Below are 21,778 nucleotides of genomic sequence, written 5' to 3'. Positions count from 1 at the left end.
CGACCTAGAAGTATAAAATATTATGACTTCTGTTTAACATCTTCCCTTTGCTAATTCAGAGATGCCCTCTGTGTTCTTCACATAGGTGAGACAGCACAGCATAATATAATTTGAAGACCAAGATTTCAGCTCACATAAAATATTAATAAAAATTTAAATACAAGTTCTTCTATGAAATAAACCTTCGCAAAGTAGCCTTTGATTTAAAAGGAGTCAGTACAAAAATTTTAACTATTGCATTTATAGAGAATTACTATAAGAAGTGATCATAACTGGGTGCTGGTAATCTCAGCACTTGGGAGACAAAGGCAGGTGAACTGCTGTGAGTTTGAGGCCAGTCTGGTCTACAGAGCAAGTTCCAGAATAGCTAAGTCTATACAGAGAAACCCTGTCTCAAAATATGAAAAAAAGTGATCTGTGATCATAGTTTTCAGATAACTGCCAGAAATGAGGAAGCAAGCAAAAATCAATAACTTAAATTCCAGCTCAAGAAATCTATTTATAAATAGGAAAGTTTTTCAAGCACAGAATCAATTTATACACATTTACAAGAATCAATTAAAAAAACATTTTGTTGTTTTCATCCATGAATTTTTAGAATCAGTTTTATTTCTGCCTAAAAACACCATGTAGTATTTTTTTCTTTTTTATTCTCCTCTCATATATTATATCCCAGTCACAGTTTCTGCTTCCTGCACTCCTTCCACCCCCACCCTCCCTCTCTCCCAGATCCACTCCTCTTCCATTCTCCCCACCCAAAAGATGATCAGGCCTCTCAGGGTTTCAACGAAACAAGCATGACATAACAAGTTACTGTAAGACTAGGTACAAACCCTCATGCCAAGGTTGGACGAAGCAACCCACTAAGAGGAAAAGGGCTCCAATAACAGACGAAAGAGTCAAAGACACCCCACTATTAAAAGTCTCACAAGAACACTAAGCTACCAACTATAACCTATATGCAGAGAAGCTAGCTCACACGCAGGGTCTCTGATTGTTACTTCAATCTCCCTCAGCTCCTATGGGGCCTGCTTAGTAGATTCCGTGGGCCATGTTCTCATATCACACAGCATTTCAACTAAGAAGAGTCATGGCCTCTCTGTTAATTTATATGTACCAGCTCAAGGTAGAGCAGGATAGAAAACTCAAATCAGGTTAAGGGCAGAAGAGGAATGTGGAAATGAAAACAGAATCCTACATTTAGAGGAAGGACCCCAGATGCATCTGAAAACAACAGATATCCAGAAAGACAGACGTTACATATTTGAGCCAACAAGCCACAGAACCCAAAGAATCCAGTAGTTTTAGACCACTTTATACAAAAGGAGGATGAGAAAGGATACTGAAGCTTGTTCAGGGAAGGGAGCCCTCCCTATCCCATTTTCTAAGTGATGATGATGATGATGATGATGATGATGATGATGATATTGAAAGGTGTCCTCTGTCGGGTATTTCATCCCTCAAATATGTCAGCTCAAGGCAGTATCTGAGTTACAGTGTGCCCAAGATGTGTAAGAAAGATCTTATGGCATCTTCTCTATGCTCATCTCTATAAACCCAGCTGATCTGCAAGGGTCATTTCAGAGATTTCCTTCCTCTCAGGCTGCTAGTCTCTGCTTATGCCTTTCCCAGGACCTCAAAAGAGACAACTACTGTACAAGTAGGCACATGACAGACTAGGGGAAAATCCCTGCTTACCAGAAACAGAGCACACAAAAGCAAACCAGAACTGAGTCAACCATTTCCACTCACTTGGTGGGGAGTTGGTATGACCTTATGATGAGCAATGGTTTGCCAAGAAAGGGAGGCAAGGGAGGGGTTTTAAAGCCTCATAAATGAGCCTCCTGCAGAAGGGGAACTTAAAAGGTTCCTGCAAATACTCATTTATGCACACTTCAGAAAACAGCTGATCACTTGGCCATGCTCCTTCCATTCAGTACCTCCCTTTCCTGTCTCCCCTGGCCTACTTTCTCTACCATCAGGCTCCCCAAATGGCAGTGGGCAGGCCAGGACAAAGAGGTCACCCTTCCTCAAGATGCAGCAGCTAATACCAGACTATCACCAGACAGTAGGCCCCCAGTGGAATGAACACAGTTCAAGTCCACATACAGAAAATGGGGAGGAATGGAGAATCAGGTGGGTGCAGAAAGACCAATGGTCAGCAGTCAGAGCACGCAGCCTTGGATTCTGGTGCTCTCTTACTAGATAAGGAAGTTTGTAAATCCTCCAACTCCCCTAGCTTCCACAGCATTTTTTCCCCCTCAGAATTGTAAAGTATGGGATAATTCTATTTTTTTTTATTCAGGGGATATATATACTAGGCACTGATTGAGTATACAGCTTCTATAAGCACACAGGGCAGAGCAACTGAAGACACATTTCTCCTTATTTCCAGAAGTTGGTGAAAGGAACCAAGCAAGCACACCTAAGACTAAGTCAAAACCAGTCCTGGACTAGCAAGTGAGTGAAAAGAAAAGGCAACAGTAGATATGGAATGATGGGGCACTGTGCTGAACTTTACATTCAGAAGTCAAGGATAGCCAAACACTTATGACGAGGAATATCTGACATTTCCAGGTGATCAGTGGATGCTTAGAGAACGGATGCTGATCTAAATAGGGTCCATGGAGGGCATCCCGAGGACATGTTTTTGGTGACCCACAGACAACTAACTGCCCAAGATTATAGTCCTGGTGCTACATCAGAACACTTACGCACAGATTCAAAAGGAAATCTGAGGAAACCTTCTCTGTCTTGATAATCCCAGTAAGAAAATAACAGTGGCTTATCTGGTTCATTTTCCAGTTCCAGGAGCAATGAACTTTGCAGTCTATAAGGGTCTAAGTTCTTGGTATTGACTTAAAATGTTAGTGCCATCATAGAACATTCCAGATGGAAGGGATCTGGAGTACTTTTTCGGTTGAAAATAGAAGAGGTCAAGAATGGTAAAGGTACTTCCCTGCCACAGCCATCTACTTTTCCACATATCACTCTCTCTTACAGTAAGTCATGACAAACTATCTCCTCGGATTCAAATCAAGCCAGTGGGATAGGGTCAAAGAGGAATAGGAGGTGACTTCCAAGGGTAACTGAAATCTTAACCCTTATCATTACTCAGCAGAAAGTGTATTAGTAACACTGACTTAAAGAGACCTGACAATGACCTGGGCGTTGATGGCACATGCCATTAACCCCAGCACTTGGGAGGCAGAGGCAGGAAGGTTTCTGTGAGTTCAAGGCCAACTGGTCTACAGAAGGAGTGCCAGGACAGGCTCCAAAGCTACACGGAGAAAACCTGTCTTGAGTCCCCCCTTCCCCCCAAAATAGATCTGGACATGAAATTGTTGCTCTTTGGTTTCAGTAAACTTGCTCAGTTGGAGTAAGTTCTTTGTGTCCAAGCTGGTCAGGCACCAGTCTTTTCAATGGACAACTCCTTTTGATAAGGGCTTCTTTCTTCGTCTATAAGCCCAGACCGTTTAGATATCAGTTTTCAGATACACTGTTTTGAAAACAAAATTTACTGATGATTACGCTGCAAGCCGCACCGATGCCCCACGTTTCTTGCCGCCCTTCATTTGTGCTGTCTACGCAATGGCTCTAGCCGACCCCTGGGGTTGTGCTGTAGCGCTGCTCCGGGTCTCACCAGTGTGGAAAGAAGAGACTTGTGTATTTACATGACCAAACTGATTACGCACTGGCTGGTACATGCTTTGGATCATTTCCCTGCCATCCCCTTTCTCTTCCACTGGGGATGTTCTCCCACCAAAGAAGGGAGAACACATGTGAACATCTAGTTTCATTGTATGCACACAAATATATTACTGATCTGCTGCAGAACTAATGGATACAAACTGGCCTACAATGGATTTTCTCAGACTTTCTCCCGCCGAGGAATTGTACAGTATCATCTGTTGGGGTTTTAAAATTCATCTGTGAAAACTAATCAATGAAAAATGGCTTGCTGTTGGTCCACTGCAGGGGTGGGGGTGGGGGAATCCTTTTCAAAACCTAAGAAGAAAAGCAGTTTTAAGGATTTCACATCTGATTTAACATCTTAAAAAAAATAGTCCAATGATAATACCACACTTTGTATAGCCAGACAGCTCTCCATTTTAGTAGTCTTTAGTGGTCTTTATAACGATTTATGAATCACTTCATGAATTCCTGGCTGACTCATCTGGGTGACTATAGTATCTACTTATACTTCCCTTCTGTCTCACAAAAGAGACACTTGGACTCAGTTCAATCCAGATTTGTCCCCAAATGAATCACAGCACGTTACTGGGGGAACTGCAGATTGAATTCGGCTTTTGGGACAATTGGGGGCAGCTTTCAGTAATGAAGAAACGGCTGCTGGGAGGTGTGGGTAATTGCAAAACCATCCATCTGGGCAGGACCAATGCTAGCCAAGAACTGTGTGTCCATCCAAGGAGTTGGTCTTCACTCAGAGTCAAATCAGTGCCCTGGAAGAGAGTAGCACATCTGTCTCCTCACAAACAGCTGGGTCAATAATTATTGCAAACAATCTATCAAAACAGAGGAGCCCAAGACTTAAAAATGAGCCCCACGCCTCTGGGGAACAGAAAATGAGGAATGTGGGTGAAATGATCACAGGACTTTAAAAGGAGACTCACATGTGTATTAATGAGCAGAATTTATGAAAATTGAGTAGATGAAGTGATATGCAGGAGAGTTATTTCATTTGGATACAGAGAACAAGCTGTAGAGTCAAGAAAATAATGCCAAAGGCTAAGAATTCTACGTAAATATGTGTTTCTTTCTGGTAAACTCTGAAGGCGTGCCAAAGGTGCTGCTGTTTTCCTTTGTGAAAGGTGAATGGAAGAGGAGAAAAGACCCGTGTACACAAGAGCAATGGATTCTGCAGGAACAGGAACTGGTAGTTCTGAGCTTTCTGGACCCCGGGATGGGCGGTGACTCAGTCATTTTTCTGTTTCAGAATCTGATGTGAATGAGAGGAAAAGAAATGCCTGATTCTGCCAAATTCTCCTTTCAAAAGAGTACTTAACCAAAAGAAAATTTTGTCTAGGCTAGTCTTGGACATCTGATCTTCAAACATGTTCTGAAAAGAATATTTGTGCAGTGATGTCACTCTTCTTCTTTGCCTGCTCTGAGTGGACCTGACCAAATGGGCCAGCTCAATGTCCTACAGCAAGGGAAGTGCCTCTCCCTTGTCCAGCATGGCATCCCTGTTCAGTGTGCTTTCTAGACTGTAATGGCAATGCTAGACACGAAAAACATGAGAAGGGGAGGCACATGTATCCCATACAGACTATCCTAAACCTTTCCATGGTTTCTTTAAAGTCTATTCAACTTGGAAGATCAAATTGAAATGTGACTTTTGCCATATATGGTTAGATACATGTGCAAGCCCGGTGCTAAAGGAGACCACACCAACAAGTATAATCTCTGAACCTTAAGAAACTAGCTGACAGGTAGTTTGTCCAGTAATGGCATGTGCTGTTTGCATGTGAGTTCTTTCCATCTTGGAATACCAGGTAACTATGAAGGAATAGTCAGTTCCTTCTCTTTAAAGTAAGACTCAATAACTGATTAGGAAGTGAATTGGAGGAAACAGCATTTCAAAGGCCACCATCCATCAGAGAAGCGCTGATGGTTCTTCTGGGTGGAAAGAGTGTAACTCCTTGGCCATTACTGTCAATTTGCATCTACAGTACCTCGTCCAGCAATGTGCAAGCACAAGTACTTAGCAAATGCTGGTCACTGCTCAATATTCCATTGCTTCCAGAGCCTCAACTCCCTGCTTAGCATCAATTCCTGGGGCCAGGTAGATGAGCCATCTACAACTGATAAACATCTCCTTGGGGATTGTATCTGCTTCTGTAGGAAACCTCTATTCCAGAAAAGGATACCTGTAAGAGGCTATCCCTAACCGTTGGCTTTTCTTCCTTGCAACCAAGGAGATTTCTCAGAAAAAGAAGCCAAAACAAACAAAAAACAAAACAAAAACGACAACAAAAAACAAACAAAAATTCATCCATTGCCTCTTAGTGTCTGTCCGTCTTGGTAGCCTCCCTCCTGACAAACAGGCAGTCCTTCACGTGCAAACAGATGGCAGTGAGTAGTAGGAGTGACCTTAAAATCTAGATCACACTGCTAGAGCATGGAAAGGAGCCTGTCTCTGCAGTGGCCTGTTCAACACCAGAGAGCAAGAGAGCAAGAGCTTAGGACTATGTAACTCAGCCTGGAAGGCTGCTGAGCTCTTGCCTTGAAGATCTGGGCTCTGCATAATTTGTTGGGGGAAGAGAACACCCTGACAAGTTTGGATAATACAATGGCCTAGCAACAGTACCATACTTCTGTTGCTTCATGTGTTAAAGTTGAGGTGGCAAAAAAGGAATTCTATTTTACTTCTTGCCATCTTTCTTACAGCCATGACTCACTTTCCTGACAGAAAATCCAAGGAAACTAAGAAGACATCATCTTGGCCTTAACAGGAAGGGTATTTGTTTGGAATGTGGGAACAAAACAAAGATGGCTGTCTTTGCTTCTATGATCCAAGTGACTCCTTAGCACTCAAAAAAGGGAAAAAAAGTAACTTGTAGAGACATCTTAATATTTGACTTTTTAATGTGTGGTTATACTTAAGCTAAAGTGATAAAACAGTATGTTTCAAAAAACATTTTTAAATGCATACACAATAATCTTATGTGAATAAGTATTGGGACCAGAAGGAAGCTGTTTCCTTGGTGAGTGCCTATGGAGCCTCGTAGCAAGGTCTCCAGCAGGGACCAAAGTGACTCAAAGCAGAAAGTGGTAGGAGGACAGCAGCCATGTGCTCAGGTTATTACTAAAGAGTAGGGAAGCCATCATTACCACAGTGCTCCTTGCCCCACTCCCATGTGCTCCATGAAATTCCACAGATTTCCCCAGAAGCCCCTAGGGACTAAGGTGGGGACAGGGAATTGTCACCATGACATACTCTCTGTTCTCACAGGGACCTAGTATAATGGAATCACTATGAGATACCCTGAGTTCAGGTGACGTGCTGGTGAATGCAAACAGGAGAGTCGAGCAACAGAAGCTGGACAGGGAATGCTTCTCCCGGGCCAACATGCAGGCTCATACCTGCAACTTAGTACACCCAGTGGGGGTGGGGGACAGAGGCAGGAGAATCACTGTGAGTCTGAGGTCTAATCTACCTATCAAGTTCCAGATCAGCCAGGGCTCTGAGACTCCATCTCAAACAAACAAACAAACAAACAGACAGACTGACAAAGGCTCTCCAAAGAAATGCCTCTTTAGAACAGCGCAGTTCGAGTAGACACTGGAAAGAAAGGCTCGCATCATCATAATGATCTAGTGTCTCAGGATCTGCAAATGAAAAGGCTGGAGGCAAGATATGTTGGTCCTTCCTAGGAACAGCATGAAGGCATGTACTTCCATGGCTTTTTAAACATGGGTAACAATGGAAGGTGAACTCGGTTGACCCAGACCACAGAGGATCATCACAACAGGAGCTTGGTAATCATGATAGGATGGAGAAGGGTATGGAGAGGAACAGATGATTTATTTACATTTTAAAGAGAAGGTCTTGTGATGCAGAGCAAAGGCTGATGGGATGGGGAGGACGGCTGTGGACAGGCAAAATGAGACACAGAGAGATCAGGTAGGGAGCTGTACTCGAGATGCAGGCCAGGCAGGGCGCCCAACATGGAGTGGAAGAATGGTACTGATTAAGCTTGGAAATCATTGACAGATTGATGGATTAATTAGATGTGAAAGGGCTAAGGAAAAGACCAAAGCTCAGCTGTAGGCTTTTAAGGTCTTTAATGGTAAGTTAAAGATGGTGATAGAGTTAACTCTTGATTTCATTACCAAGACAGTCTGATGGACATTTAAATCAGAGGTGGGTCAGGGAAGATTAGTCTAGCAACGGGTTTTGCTTAATCCACCTATTCATCTTTTATGACATTCAGTAATTCTCAAAGTGTGTGTGTGTGTGTGTGTGTGTGTGTGTATGTGTGTGTATACACAAAAGCACACACATGTTCATGTTGGGATAAGTAGGGAATTTGGGGCTCTTACTCTTTTAATTTCAAATGTCCATGGAAGCCATCTTTCTAGAAAGAAACTGACATCTTCAGTGGATGCTAAGTGAGGACCACATCTTGACTTCTCATAAAACTCTCTGATGCTGACATCTTCATCATCCAATGGTAGAGCCTGCTGCTATGGAGTTCACTTTATGTCACATGATCATGAGAATCAAGACTGACTGACTTATTGTCTGTGTTTATTTGTTGCCCCCTGGGTTAGGAATGTCTCGGTGTACATGACAAAGTATCTGTCATACATGTCAGGGGGTCATTAGGTGATATGCCCCGAGTAACCTGCAGCTATATGAGGATGCACACAGTCCTGTGGAGAGCTCTTAGCTGAAGTTAACTCTCCTCTAATACAGTGGACAAGTGAGGCCAACCAGTGCCTCTGACTCCCAGACCTTTATACTCTGTCTCTAACAGAGAGAATTTTCATTTTATTTTTATGACATTCAGGGAGTCTTCAAAAACCTGATAAACCATAACTGTGTAGGATGAGAGCTTGGAATGAATGGCAAAGAACAAAACTATCCTTTCAAATTGTACTGGGAAATAAAATAACATCAAACTCACGGTGCTGACTTATTAGTCTAAGAGTTACAGAGGACAGCCTTTGTCTGACTGAGACCAAATGAAACACTTTCCCATTTCCTGTCATTTCTTCTGAAAGATATTCTGTATTTATTATGGGTAAACATCCGGCACATTTAGAACAAATGCTATAGTCACCACAGTTTCCTATTGGCTGAACATACAGATTCTTGATCTCTAGAGGAAGATGAAATTCCTTAATGTGGCTAATATAGGGTCATTCTCAGTGACATGCCCATGCTTGTTATATTGTCTCTTGACAATTGCACACATCTTTAGTACCCTTGGGGGGATGGGGGGAGGCCTGGTGACATTGTTTCTTCCCTCATTTTGAGAAAAGAAGCTCTTTCTCTCTCTGTGCCTTTCAAAGCCCTTGTATCACCCTTCCCTTGTCTAAGTAATCACAGCCTATTAGCTTGGCTGCCCCCAGTAGACTTAGTGCTCAGAGAAGGTATGGTTCTAGTTTATCATGTGTCCCATGGTGTAGTCAGTATCCAGCCTATCCCATGCTTCATAAATACCAGCCCAATGAAAGACTCCATGAACCACAGAATCCTCAGGACTAGGATAGACCCTGATAAGCTCTAACATCTTGCTATATTTTTATGATTACTGAATATATATACTAGGAGATTAAGAAGAGAGAAGGAAGATTATGCATAATGTACGTGAGTCTATGGAAAAGCTATGCAGCTGAAGACACCAAGATCCCTGTTTGCTCAGGAGCAAGACTAGGAAGCAACAAGCCTAGTTTTGATGTATTCTGATGCTACATATGCAAATACGAGATCACAGTACCAGGCTTCTAGTATCGATGGCCACAGAAAGCACCGTACCTATATGTGTGCCTATATGCATGGTAGACTAGTACCTAGGTATTGCATCAAAGTTTGCAAGAGTTATAAGATGGCAGAAGCATTAAGAATCAAGACCACTGTCCTCTGACAAAAAACAAAACAAAAATCAAAGAGAAAACTATGGGAAGTTTCCTGGGTTCAGTGGTAGGCAATGTCTTCCTATTTCCCAGGTATTTTCTTCAATTCTCCCTATCCACTGTTAAAGCTTCTTGAACATGAACCATCATATAACTCTGAGAAAAATACTCTGAAGGTTATGAGGAAACAAGGCCTCTGCCCTCCAACATCGAACTCAGCTCTAGCTGGTACATGCACTATCAGATCTATGACATATATAACGGATTCTAAGAACCAAGGGGCTCTACAGGGGTGTCAGCCTCTGACCTGAGAGGCGGGGCAGGTTTCCAGGGCTGAGAACTGAGCTGAGCACTGAAGGCTGCATATAATAGCTGGAAAGGTTAGATTAAGGCATGGCATTGAGAAATCTAAGCACGAAGTAGTGAACAGGCTGGCTTGCCTGGATTGGAGAGCTTTATTACTTACAAAAACAATGCAGAGAAATGGTGACTCTTTGACCTTCAGCATCTAGGCAGATGGTACCAAGTTTCCAGTAATGAGTTAGAGCATGGCCCCTATGAGGATTAGCTTTGGATGGTCAATGACATACAAGCCCTCTTATATATCCAAGTGCCTAGAATTCTAGCAACATCACATCTGAAATAACATATTGATAAAGGTAATTTAACTATTTTTTCCAAAACAATGATTCCTAACATTTCCAGATCTTAACTCCTGTGCCAGACTACACATTCTGCAAAGAGATCCAATCCTTCCTTTTGCTTCAGTCTTCTGTGTCTCAGAGGTGGGGGACAAGACAGTGTCTATAGGCCTCTCCTTTGTGGGGAGTCCAGAGCTCCCATCCCATCCCTGTTACTGTACCACACAGTGTACCACATGTGACCTTCAGAAGGAGGAGAGGCGGTTGACATTCTCTTGAAGAGATGAGTGACACAGACTAAGGCTACAAAGATTTTTCCAGTTCAAAATGGCCGTGCATAAATATTTTTGTGATTTGCTGGTGTAGCAGACATACTACAACACCCAAAGAATTACCATTTCTAAAGATACTTAAGTTCCTCTCAAGGGAAACCACTGCCACACACATAAAGTAATGGTGGTGGCTCATACAACAAGACATAGAAGTTGAAATCAGCATCAGGGATGTGTTGTGGCACTGTTAAAATCCCTGAAACTACGTGTCATTCAGCTCGTATTTAAAAATAAAAACTGACTCTCATCAAATTGAGGGAATTACATTTATTTTACGATGGTCAGGATCAAAGGACTTGACTTTAGATGGGCAGTTGCTGGGGGCCTTTTCTAACTTCTGACAGTGACTCAGCCCATTTTATTAATGAGCTAAAGCTAAGTAAATGATGAATCAATGCCTGCGAAGCAGGAAAAGATGCCAGTGCCCCACTAAAATCGCAAAGTGTGATCAACCTGTTTCCGTTAAGAAAGCTGCTGGAGTTTTTACTGGGGAATTTCCCAGGCAAACAGAGCAAAGATGTATAAACCCTGAGCGGAAGGTAAGCCCATTTCCTCTCTGCCTTTTCATCCTGGTCCCTAGTGCAAACACAGTGAATAATTCAGGGCTTCTTCATGTCATCCTCTTCTCCAACCTGACTGGAAGAGATAAGCCACATCTCACATTTGCCCAGTCCAGTCAGTGAGGTGGGGTCGGAGTACACATCCTGTGGCAAGGACATGCAGCAATATAAACCCGAAAAAGTGCAGACGTCTACCTCATCATTCACATATCACAGCTATTGTGCCGTCCTGTCCCCTTCTTTCTCTCTCCATAGTGACTTACTTACACTGAGTCACCGTGATCATGGAACATTCTCTAGATGCCATCCCTAATCCCTCAGTCACTCCAAGGGACTGTCTGTGTGTCTAAGCAGCCTGGTGTGAGCTACCATGGTGAACACCACTTTTAGTCCATTTGGAAACTGTAAAAACACTAAAGAGATAAGCTCAGGTAATCGGAGGATAGATTTTTGTTTCCAGTGACCATGCATGTAATGGGTGGCTACCATGACGTGGTTATGCCGACATTCTCCAGCGGACGCTATACTTTACCATGCACACACGACTGATAAAATACTTCTTACTCTCTGATTCCCACTTCTAATTATCACATGCGTTCACATGTGGTTCTTTGGTTCTTTTACTATCTCATAAGTCATTCTCTGAAACTGAAGTCCTACTGTTTTTTTTTGTTTGTTTGTTTTCCAACTTTTGTTAAACGCGCAGTTTTCCAGAGACAACTTGGACATTGAGCTGGCTTCTTTTCTTTATTCTTTGGCAAATCTGCCTCCTAATAAAGCTCTTGAGTGAACTCTCCTCACTTGTGTGTCTTGCTTCAAGGCATCACATTGTTCAGGAACCCTGAAACAGCTTCACGTTGCGCCCTTCCATCTCTCATTCCAACTGCAAACGGCTTTCTTATGCAGAGTCCTTCCTCTATAAAGTCAACTCATCGCATGTTTCATCTAACAATGGCTATTTGCTTCCAGTAGGACAAGGGCAACACCTCAGCTTAAAACACATGGTTCCATAGAAGCCAGACAGCCCATTATCACCCAACCATCATCACTGTGCATGCTGCTATCCTGAGCGGTCAAGACCGTTTTGCTTCCCGCAAGCCCTCTCCTCCTACTCATTTTGCAGTGTCCTTGCTATCTGAGATGCTGCTCCCTTTTATCTGTGTAGAGAAAACTTCCTTTACTCTCGGTGCCTATGACACCATGCCTTTAACTCACAGAGAAACTGGCTTTGCGGTTCACAGAAACAGATGAGAACCTGCCTCCAGCCCCAAACAGATAAACCCATTGGAAAATTCAGAAATAAAAATGGAATATACAGTTGAATAGGATTTTTCCCATAGAAATTCTTTCTGAGGATGATACCAACAAAAGTATTGCGTAAACAGTTGCTTTCTGACTGTCATATAGTATTTTCTGTCACTTTGTCATCTTTTCCCAAGGTGCTGCAGTTTGAATCTTGAACAATTGCCCATGGCCTGTGTGTTAAGACATTTCTGGGTATCATCCTGTAGTGCTCCTTGGGGAGGAAGTGGAACTCTTAGGACTTGGTTCTAGTGACAGGAAGTGAGGTGGTTGGGGATATGCCCTTGAAGGAGAAATTGACACCATGAGGCTAGCAGGTCTTCTCTGCCACAGACTCCCACCCTGATGAACCCAAAGCAAGGCCCAGTGATCATGGGGGGAAAATCACTGAAATCGTGAGCCAAAACCAACTTGTATGTTTACTGGTTTTCAGACATTTTTATCAATAATGGAAGGCTTCCTAGCACACAAACTTACATTGCTATCTGTGTGACCATGGCACTGTTTGTACCTGGAGAGCCAGCCCCTCAACTCACCTAAAACTGAGTCTGTGGCAAGGTTCTGTGGCAAAGGCGGGACACTGTGATACATTTTCTAGCTCCTGACACTTGAGTTGTTGCCGACTGCCAGTATCATTTCATTTGTTATAAAAATGTACCAGATAATGAGGTATTTGGTCCACATGCTTTGTGTATGTTACTTTTAAAATGTCACCCCTGGGTAACTCAACCCACCAACGGATTATTAATAAAACGCAGCGACTGTCAGAGCTCTCCTCTTGGCGGCAACACCTATTATGAGAGAGAGACAGATGGCCTTACCTCTCGGTGCTTGTGTCCACAGCTGTGAGTGGAGGTAACTGGGAGGAGGGGTTGTGGGGGCTCCCCTGTACATTATGTCCCGGAGAAGGGTGACTGACAGGATGTGGGGGTGGCGCGGTCCCAGCAGCTGTTCCACTTCGGCTCGGATGATTGCTGGCAAAAATGGGAGCTGAAATCAAGAGAGAGGCAGCATGAGATGGAGCTGTGAAAGGGGCCACATTTTAAACACCACGGCTGGCAGCAGGCATATTTCAGGGCTTGTTTGTTTTTTTCTCTGAGTGCCTTTTAGGGAACAGTTCTCCCCTTCATCGATACACACAGCTTTTGTTTCTGTGGTGGAACAAGTTCCCTGGCTCTTGTGTGGTCACCACCATCTCGGGGCGTTCCAGCTGGGCTTCCTCCAGGCTCACCTTCGTCTCTGAAGCGCTGTGTGCCCTGCCCGCTTCCTATCTGGTCATTGCAATTACCTGATCTTGTGCTGCTGGCTTCTAAGCAAACATTTTCGTGTCTGTGCCTTTCAGTCATGGAAGATGACAGTTGTATGACCGCAATTCAGTCAGCTGACTGCAAGGGGCACAAGACAGGTCTTCTGTCCCTTCTCACTGTGTAGTTAGACACTGTGGGTCAGGCCCCTCCACAGTCAGTGTAAAATAACTGCAGTACAGCATAGGGTCCCACCCTTAACTAAGAGCCTAGAATGCCCAAGCATTTCTTTGACGGTGTGATGAATATTCTTGTTCTTATTCCAAAGAAGTCCTTATCTAAGATGACACAATAGGAAAAGGTGGTGCTCCCACACAGCTCTGGGGGTCTCTCCCCACACTGCCAATCATGCACTGATGGTTAGCGTTATTGGGGCAGCCTCACCTCAGCTGCATCTGACCTCAAACTTGCCTGCGTGCCCATTTACATCAGCTAATTGGTACCATGTCACCTGATAACCAGGGCTTGTCACTTTCAAAGTCTAGCAGGGAGGAAGGGCCTCAGTGTGAGGGGCCTACCTGGCAGACATATCATTAGGCTGGAGTCAGGCGGCATCATTACTGACTCTCCTCCGCTTCCTCCTTTGCACACAGCACTGTTCTATGCCCATTCCTGCTCCTTCTGAACTTTACCAATATCAAAGAACAAATGGATTTTTTAATTAAAGAAATCAAGCTCAGGATTAAGAAAATCATATTATATAAAAAAAAAGATCTGAAGGTTTAAAAGTTCAGGGAGTTGTATTTTTAGACCAATATCACTTTCAGCCAACCTCACCAGGGTAGAATTAAGACCCCAGGTGACCCAGCCCCCAAAGACTAATCCAATGGAATAAGAGTTCAAGGACTTAGGGGAGCATGTGAAGAGGCAGAATTACCATCTTCCCGCTCAAAAAGCTCCTGACATGGGTGTGATCTGATGTGAAGGGTTTATTTCTGGTAAATCAGCATTCCATCAGGCTCACTCGTATCCTCAGAAACCTTCACCCTTCCATAGTCCTCTAGGTCCCAAAGTGGCAGTGGGGCCAGGAAGTGCTTACTAGTTCAAAAAGTCAACCCCCAGCTTCTCTTGTGTGTGTCAGCCTTCATGCAAGTTGCACATTTGCAAACTCGCTGGAGTCACCTTATGAATCACTGCCCTCATTTGTGCCCTGCTGGCTCAGGGATCCACAATTCTGCTTGTATTCCAAATAATAATGTGGCCCAAGGGAGAAGGCTGTTTGGATTGACTGTAGCAATAGTTTCAATATTGGTGTTTGTCAGCATGGAGCGTGGGTTTTATATACTGTTCTAAAAACTAATGGAATAATAGGTCACACAGACACCATGAAAGCATAGCTACCTTGAAAAATAATTCTGCTTAAATACAGAAACAACGGCTCTCATTTATTTTGTAATTGGTGCTGAGTGTACCCTTCACTTATGTACCCCTAGAGGTATTTTTGTTTGTATGTGTTTGTTTATCACAGGACACACTGCCTTGCTGTTAGCCACCAAGTGGGCAATAGGAAACTTGGTTACTCATGCTACGCTTTACTGTATGGTTCAGCAGAAAATAGGGTGTTTCCCAAAGGTCTACAGTAACTGCTGATTTCACATTAGCTACAACTAAATAAGCTAAAAATATGGCACCACTTATAGCCTGTCACTGAAAGCAAGGAGTTGCTGAGGAACTATCCTTTCTCCCAGCCAAGTCACAACCAACCACCTATCATTTGTTTATCCACCATCTATCTATCCAACATTATTTTAGATGATGAGGCTGCTATATATGTATTCATATACATATATATTAGTTATTCTATCATTTTTGTACTCCTGTCCTTGAGTGGGTTTCAGCTTGAAAATGGAGAAATGCCTATATTCATTAATTCTATCAAAATACCAAGATTTACTAATGTTGGCCTTTTAACCATGTTCTGATACACACTAATTTGTGGTTCTACCCAACCACATTCCAAATTAATTACAACAGTTTATACTTTAGTACTTTTGTTAAGTCCTCTACCTTGACATGCTTATTTTACTATTTCCACCTTCCTCTCCCTCCCCCTCCCTATGCTGGGTACTGAACCTGGAACATAATGCCTGTTAAGAAAAAGATTTGCCACTGAGCTACAACCCTGGCCTCTTCTCATACTTCTCTAAGATGCCAATCATTCCACAAATAGTTATGTAGTAGCTATAATATGGCAGACAAAAAACTTGGTCCTGGGATAAACTACAAAACAAAACATGTTTAGTGTCTCCTATCTCCAACTGCATCAATTCATGTTTGCTTTGTTAAGGAATAAAGACAATCAAAATGCCAACAAAAATCTATCTTGGGGCTCTAATATAGAGGTAGATATTTTATCCAACAATTTCTGCCCCCTTCTGATCAAAGGTGCCCCAGAGAAGTGTTAATTCTCTCAAATTTGTAAACAGACTCATGACACAGAGGCCTAACCTCTAGATATCCAGGAGTCCTAGGGCAGAAAGCCAGGCGTACAATGGCAAGCTGAGGAAGGGACTGTCTAAGCTATACATAGGTACCCTACGATGGCCAGGAGGAGGACATGGTACAGAAGATGTGCTGGGTAAGGAATTTGAGGTGACTGGCTAAGGATTCTGTTTTCCAAGCTCCGAGGTCAAACATGTCCACAGCACTTCCTCTTATAGCTATAGCTGATTCATAATACTGAAACAGGGAAAGATCCTCTACCAGGGACCCCATGAGAAGAAGAAAAAGAGAGCCTCCGGGTTTCAATTTAAAGTCTGAATGTGAAGGTTTTTGAACAGTTTCTTACATAGGGCATAATCAATCACTTTTCTGCAAAAGAAAGTCAATCACTTACTTCTGTGTTGTAAGATATGGAATGAAAATTAAAGAGATTTAAGAGAATTATAGAGAGATTATGCCTTAGTTGAAAGAAACTAATTATCAATGTCTATACAGATGAGTCTGCTTGCAGAGTCCAGGGTTTAATTGCTAGTTGTAGATATTACTTATGATCAAAATAATGACTTGAAACTGAGGATAAGTAATAAGAGAAACAACCATGGCTTTCTAATGTACATCCAAAGGACACCTCTCTGAAGTCAGCTAGCTACAGGTACAGGAACTAACTATCCTTGCCCTTTATGAAGGACCCGCAAGTCTCAGAAACTGCCATCGTGGCCCAGAAAATGTCTTTGCTGTCTACAGTGACTTCCAGGGATGACTAACCTTATCAAACCATGCATCTATGATATACTCTTAAGTATATAGTCTCCAAGTATTGCTCCTTTATTCATTTGAACATAACATTCCAACACCTTGTTTGCATAAAGCAGGTGCTAAACCTGAAGTGTTTTAAGTTTCAATACCTTCCGGCTTCTCGCAGACCTGCTGGCTTCAGCACATGCTTACTGACAAAAGCACAGGCTTTGCCAAGGGATTTCCAGTCTTAGGAAGAAAATCTCCATGTTGGGGTGGAACTATGAGGTTATTCACAAAAGGAAAAAGACATTTCTGTACTGTATTTATTCGAAATGATTTCCACAACTCAACCAGTGGAGTGTACAATGTGGTCTATTGATCAAAGCCTAAAGAAGAGACCAGAGCCCTCCAGAACACAGCACAATATTAACAAAACGGTTATGACCAAATCAACCAGACACAGACTGCCTTCGAGGTAGCTTTCATTGTTGGTGTCACCTTGGGGGTCAGTGCTGTCTCCAAAGCTGGAAGGGGGCTTTTCAGTGAACTTCCACGCAGGGTTGGTGAATGGCAGGTGGAACAACTGATTAGGCACAGCAAAAGAACAAACTAGAAACCCTTAAATGCATTTGTGATTAAGAGACGGTAGAGTCCCAAAGGAAATGAAGCTTGGTCAAACAATGAATGTATAAACTCTGCCTGCTGCCCCGGGCCAGGAGCCCAGTTCCCTCCTGCCATGGACTCTTTCACGGGGCCTGGCTTATGGCAGTGGTAGGGAGAGGTGGCTTTGTGCTTCATATGGCGCTTAGGTGCTAACTCAAAGGCTGCCACTTTAAACTATGTATTATATTATCAATAGCTATTATTATATTATTTTTAATGAACAGGGCACCTTTGGGATACTTCATTTGTGAGGTATTCACCATGTGAACTGAGGATGAAAGGAGTACTTTAGGGACCCCAAAAAAGACTACTTGCCTTGGGCCATCCTAGAGCTGTGGGAGGGTACCATCTACATCATTTGGTGACTGTTTCCATCCATGCAGAGGATGGGCACATAAGACTTTCCTTTCAGTCAGAGGCATAAAATAGCTAGCATAGACAGGCCTGGCGGAGTAAACCTATAATCCTACATAACAGGTAGAATAAAGCAAGGGGATTTCAAGTTCAAGGCCTGTCTGGGCAATTAAGTGAGACGGTCTCAAATAAAAGTCAAAAGTGGAAGTTATAGGTATAGCTCAATGGGCAAGTCCTGGACTGGCACGAGTAAAACTAGCTTCAAACCCCAGGGCAGTAACAAACAGCTATACCTCCATTCTTTGAGATGAAATAATCTGATACCCAAAAGAGCCATGGAAGGAAGATACACTTTCTGATTCCCTAGGTCTTAGGCCGAGGCAGGTTGAGAGTCTAAACATCTTGTGACTCTCCAAGGGGTCCAGGTACACATATGGGGTAGCAGGGGCTGAACTAGGTCTCAGCTCCATGTCATCTGCTTCCTTCTCCATATTGGGAACTCACAGGTAGGACTGATCGAATGCTTGTCATGTGTCAAGGACATACAAAGATTTGCTATTTATAAATGAGGCTGGAGGTCCAACCTCATTCCTGGTTAGATGACATGGCTGTGGTCACTCGGTGAGCCACAGGTGAAGGTAAAATTCAAAGCGAGACTTCAGGTCATATACTTCTAACTACCGCCCCACAATGCCTCTCAAGTGCCAGGTGGATGGAGACAAGCTGCATCTATATCTAGCAGGGTGTCTGAAAAGTCACTTGGAGTAGAGGAACACAAGTGGCTGCAACACTCAGAGAGACAGACGGTCAGAAACACACTCTCTGTCCCTGCCCATTCTCAGCTCCCGATGAGGGAAATCTACTTGCCCTGAAATGTAATCCGGATAAGAAATTAACTGAATTATTTGGTTTGGAAAACAAACAGTGGGTAAGAAATGTGCTTTTACCTGAATAAAGATTTCAGATCCAAGTCAGAGGCATACTGATCCACAAGTAAGAGAAGGAGAGAGGCCTGCAGGGTGATGCATGAGTGATCAGCTATAGGAACCCTTTACTGTAGCAATCAGGATGTCCTGGGCCATCGATAATGAGCCTAGAGGAGATTTACTGTGTGTGTGTGTGTGTGTGTGTGTGTGTGTGTGTGTGTGTGTGTGTGTGTGTGTGTGTACCACTGAGCTTTCCTGCAAGCATTCACGGCTGCTGAAAAGCCCTAGCAAGGCTCTGGTCTGTCCTCACTAGAAAGGGAATGACAGTTATTCGAAGATGGTGACTCTCACTTGTAATGAATGTCAGAGCCATGTTGGTTGGGCTCCTGAGAAATGACATTAATTGCTCAGTGGCTAGCGTGGGGAAAGAAGTCTGGGCTGACCATTCATCTCTTAGGCAGAATTTCAAGGGTCAAGGCACAGAGGAGCAAACTAATCAATGAGCCCAAAGTAAATTGGCTCTCAAGTAGACATTAACAAGAATTAGAGGGTCCATATGAAAGGTGAGCTTAATCTTGTCTCTCTGTCTCTTTCCCGAGAGGAGAAATACAGACATGGGAGGAGTTCAAGAAGCCATTTAACCGAAGTGGTGATTTTGGCTCCTTTGGCCTCATCAGAAATCAAGCACTCAGGATAGACAGTGTCAGCATGGTCAGGAATAAAAGAAAGTGTACCCAATGGGAGTCACATGGATTTACATTTGAAACTTAGCATTAATGATTGCCTGACATTTCTTCATCTTAAAAAGGATAATACTTCATAGGACTGCATGAAGAAATAGTTACATAATGTATTAAAAGCCCAAAATGGGGGCTGGAGAGATGGCTCAGCAGTTAACACCCTTTACTATTCTTGAATAAGGCCAAGGTTTGGTTCCTAGTACCTTCATGGGAACTCACAAACATCTGTAATTCCAGTTCCATTGGACTGGTACCTTTGTGGATACAGCACATGTGGTACACAGTCATACAGACATACATGCAGTCAAAACACTGATATACAGAAAATAAAATAAGATTAAAAAATTAAAAAACACATAGCACAAAGGCTGAACTATGTTTATACACTCACCGAATGCTCTTATCATTTGACTATATTACTGCAATTAATACAATTTTAATGTGATTAGGGAATCACAAAGACATACACATAATTGGTAAATATTCAATTAAGCTTTCTTATCTAAAGTCCAGGTAGAAAGAAAAAGGCATAGAAACTGTGCATTGGAGTTCATCGCAATGGATGGGTCTATGTATCACATTCAATCAGCTTTTTATTGCTCAATATTGTTATGCATGTGCTACAAAGTGTTTGGTGCCTAGAATGAATCCCCATAGGGTTAAAATGTTGTCCTTTACTTTGAAAGCGTAATACACACCTTTGAGACACAACCCATAATACATTTCAGTTTAGAAGATAACAAGTCATTTTCATGCATGACTGTACTTCGTTAAGGAGGGAAAATGGGCTGTTACTAAAATGTCAACACAATTGTCCCTCTTGAAGCTTAGTTTATCTTGAAGTATTTTTACAATTTCGGTGCTTCTTTTTGTTTGTTTCTCCTCTCCAAGAGCTTACAGATCCAGCCTTAGTTAATTTTCAGAATTTAAAGGAAGTCTTCCCTTTAGATGCTCTGAGGAAAATGGCCAATTTTGGGGGTTATCCAGAAATTTGTTCCCCAAAAGTGAAAATTTAAGTCTAATATCATCTGCTGTTCCTCAAAAAAACACCTCAAAGCAATTTAATTGCACTGTCATCCAATGGAAAACGCCCTCCTGACCTAAATTCACATACCCAAGTTTGCTAGCAAGGACAATGTCTGCCAGGGAAATTTACTAGGAAGCCTGTATTTAATTCTAAAGTTAATTGGAGAATGGGAGAAACCCAATTTACGGTAATCCTTGTTGTGGATGAGAAGGGGCTGTTCCCTTTTTCCTTCCCGCCTAAAGTCAGGGTACTGCCCCTCTGCCTCTCCATCAGGAAAGGTGACACTGCATCCACAATCCGGTTGTATTAAGAGAAAGCCACTTCCTAAGGGTTTGCACATTCATCCCTAATCTTTCCCCTCTCCTCACGGCATGAATAATTTTAATATTGCCAATCACTAAAAATCCATTCTTTCTGCCCATCTTCCCCTCATTCCCCACTTTGCAGTGTGGAGTATCATTATCCAGCAGCTCCATAACAGCATAATGAAACAATTCCTTCTCAACCACATCGGGTGGCTGTCAGACTAAAATGACAATACCCGTACAGCCCTGACACACTACCCTCAGCTAATTGATGGCAAACAGTGGCAAATGTCTCCAGTGCTCTAAGACAAAGAAAACATTCATGTGTCACCTGACAGGAGAGCTACCTAGCAATGGATAAAGCGATGTGTTAGGGGGCTGCTGAATTAAGGTAAGTAGGGGTACAGCTCAGAGGAATGTACCTATTAGCTTTGTGTTTAACAGTGCCGCTGTTCACCAGGGAACAGAAATAAATAAGGTAAAATAAGAATTTATTGATGTCTGGACAGTTACATGAATATTCAGGTTCTCTTACAAACAGATATTCTCCCAAGAGCTCCAAACTTCAGAGTAGGCAGCCCAATTACATTTCTAGTGCATGCAGCTAGATTTACCACCAGGGAAGATGTTATTAGTGTTCAGAAGAGTATACATGCTCTCAAGCCTTTCTGGAATATACCATGATAGAACTAGAAGGTATGTCACCAGCATGAATGCCAAAGGTTACCATCAAACATTCTGAAATACCAGATGTAATTAGCTTCTGTTCAGGAAAGTTCCTGGAACATCTGTGCTTCAGAACAAAGACATTCTGTTGCAACTCAAAAGGCATCATTCT

The 21,778-nt window shown here is 42.7% G+C and overlaps 1 protein-coding gene across 1 annotated transcript in view; it reads right to left on the bottom strand.

Annotated features, from left to right (window-relative positions):
- Glis3 (GLIS family zinc finger 3) overlaps nt 1–21,778 on the bottom strand; it is a 407,081-nt gene that overhangs the window by 26,121 nt on the left and 359,182 nt on the right. The window contains 1 exon segment of the mRNA XM_040745944.1: nt 13,263–13,431. Within this exon segment, the coding sequence (XP_040601878.1) occupies nt 13,263–13,431 (169 nt within the window).

The sequence above is a fragment of the Mesocricetus auratus genome, unplaced genomic scaffold, assembly GCF_017639785.1.
Source record: "Mesocricetus auratus isolate SY011 unplaced genomic scaffold, BCM_Maur_2.0 Super-Scaffold_4256, whole genome shotgun sequence".
NCBI lineage: Eukaryota > Metazoa > Chordata > Mammalia > Rodentia > Cricetidae > Mesocricetus > Mesocricetus auratus.
Note: the sequence above shows the minus strand (reverse complement) of the source record. Positions and strands in the feature narration are given on the sequence as shown.